At 52.2% G+C, this 1,683-nt stretch overlaps 1 protein-coding gene across 1 annotated transcript in view; it reads right to left on the bottom strand.

Annotated features, from left to right (window-relative positions):
* LOC102681945 (L-ascorbate oxidase-like) overlaps positions 1-1,194 on the bottom strand; it is a 46,559-nt gene extending 45,365 nt beyond the window's left edge. Inside the window, exon 1 of the mRNA XM_006616374.2 lies at positions 861-1,194. Coding sequence (XP_006616437.1) covers positions 861-978 — 118 coding nt within the window. The 5' untranslated portion in view covers positions 979-1,194. The remainder of the gene's footprint in view (positions 1-860) is intronic.
* Between the last annotated feature and the right edge of the window lie 489 nt (positions 1,195-1,683).

Below are 1,683 nucleotides of genomic sequence, written 5' to 3' on the forward strand. Positions count from 1 at the left end.
GTGCATTCCATGTGCGCTGCCGTGATTCGAAATCCACGTGAATCGTGGAAAGATCGTGCATAATCCATTCGTTCATTGATATTCGCGTATACGAAATAAACAAATGGCATCCCATTCGTTCAAACGGAGAAAAATCATACGTGGTTCGTCGAAATTGGACAAGAGCATCGTCTTTTCTACTTCGACTACATTTACGAAAGTTTGCGGAGGAAGATGTCTTCGTGTGAAGACACGATCGTCCCAATGAGTCGTAAACACATCACCACGGTTTTCTTCACATAGTTTTTCCCGGACAATAATTTCTCGCTACACAATCGATCTTGTATCATCACTTCACTCGCGGCCACCTATCCAGGTCGACGCGCGAAAATCCACGTACTGAAACAACGGTCGAGGAGAAGAAGGAAAAACAGAGTTGGCGAGAGGAGAGGGAAGAGGAAACGCAGGAAGAACATTACTGTAACTGGGGGAAAGGAAGGGAGGAGAGGGAGGCTAACTGGATGGCAGAGAGAAACAAAGGAAAGAAGAAGAAAAGGAAAAAGAAGAGAAAAACGGAGCGAAAAGAGGAAGCAGCGGGAGGAAGAAGGTCGAAGACCGCGAATCCCCCAAGGACAAGGAGGATACGAGACGCGACAAGAAGTGAGAAAAGGACAGGTGATAGTCGTCGAAGCGCGGGAGAATAAGGAGGAAGGAAGAAGCGGGACCTCCAAGTTAGATGGTACGTAACGATAGAGAAAGAGAGAGAGAGGAGAAAGAGGACGGAAGGATGCATCAACGTGCACAACAACGACAACGTTAACGACACCGGGAAGAGAACAGAAGAGAGCAGAAGAAGAAGAAGAAGAAGAAAAATGACTCACCGCTCTTCCTGCCTGACAGCTGCGTGACGCGTATGGCGATCGTGATCCTCGCGCATTCGAAGAGTATCGTCGCGAGGACGAACGTGGCGATGCGGCAGCCGGCCAAGTGCGATCTCATGCTGTTTGGCGGGAAGTTTCTCCGTGGTTGGAACTAGATCTCCGACTTGTGGCGAGACTTGCTGAGGCAATGGCTCAGCGCCGACTGAGACGCTCTTTGTGGTCGCCGCGCTCTATCTCGACCGTCACTTCTCTCTCTCGTCGCCGTTTCACACCGGCGATAGCCCCCAGGGGAAGCGAAAAACTAACCACCAACTAACTGATCGGGCTGCGAGCGACGACTGGGAGGGCCTTTTGCTTTGTTGTTTAATAACAGCCGGGGCCCGCGAGGTCACGGAATTCCCGGTTCCCGAATTCAATCGTTCCCGGCGCGGAGGCGCGCGTGTGTGCGTCGCTCTTAATCCTTTACCCGTAGTCCACTGTGTGCTGTTGTACATCTATTTAAAACCTATCGCTCCACCTCGCGCTCCTTACTATTGGCTCCTGCCCCAATTCCTTGTCCAATGATACACTCTCGCGCGCATTCACCTCCTTTTCAGATCGACGACGTGCAACCGAGGGGGCCGGAGAGGTGGCTATCGGCCGGCAAGGTGGTAGGTGGTAGCGAATATCGGGTAGGTGGTAATACCTCCGGATGTTTGTAAGGCGCCGCGCTAATAATCATCAAGGCATAAATGTATGGAAAAAGCGACGTTCGAGTCCCCCCCTCCCCTCCTTCCCTCCCTCTCCTCGCAACGGCTCCCCCCCGGCTCCTTCCTCCGATGAA

This window comes from Apis dorsata, unplaced genomic scaffold, assembly GCF_000469605.1.
Source record: "Apis dorsata unplaced genomic scaffold, Apis dorsata 1.3 scaffold_262, whole genome shotgun sequence".
NCBI classification, from domain to species: Eukaryota; Metazoa; Arthropoda; class Insecta; order Hymenoptera; family Apidae; genus Apis; species Apis dorsata.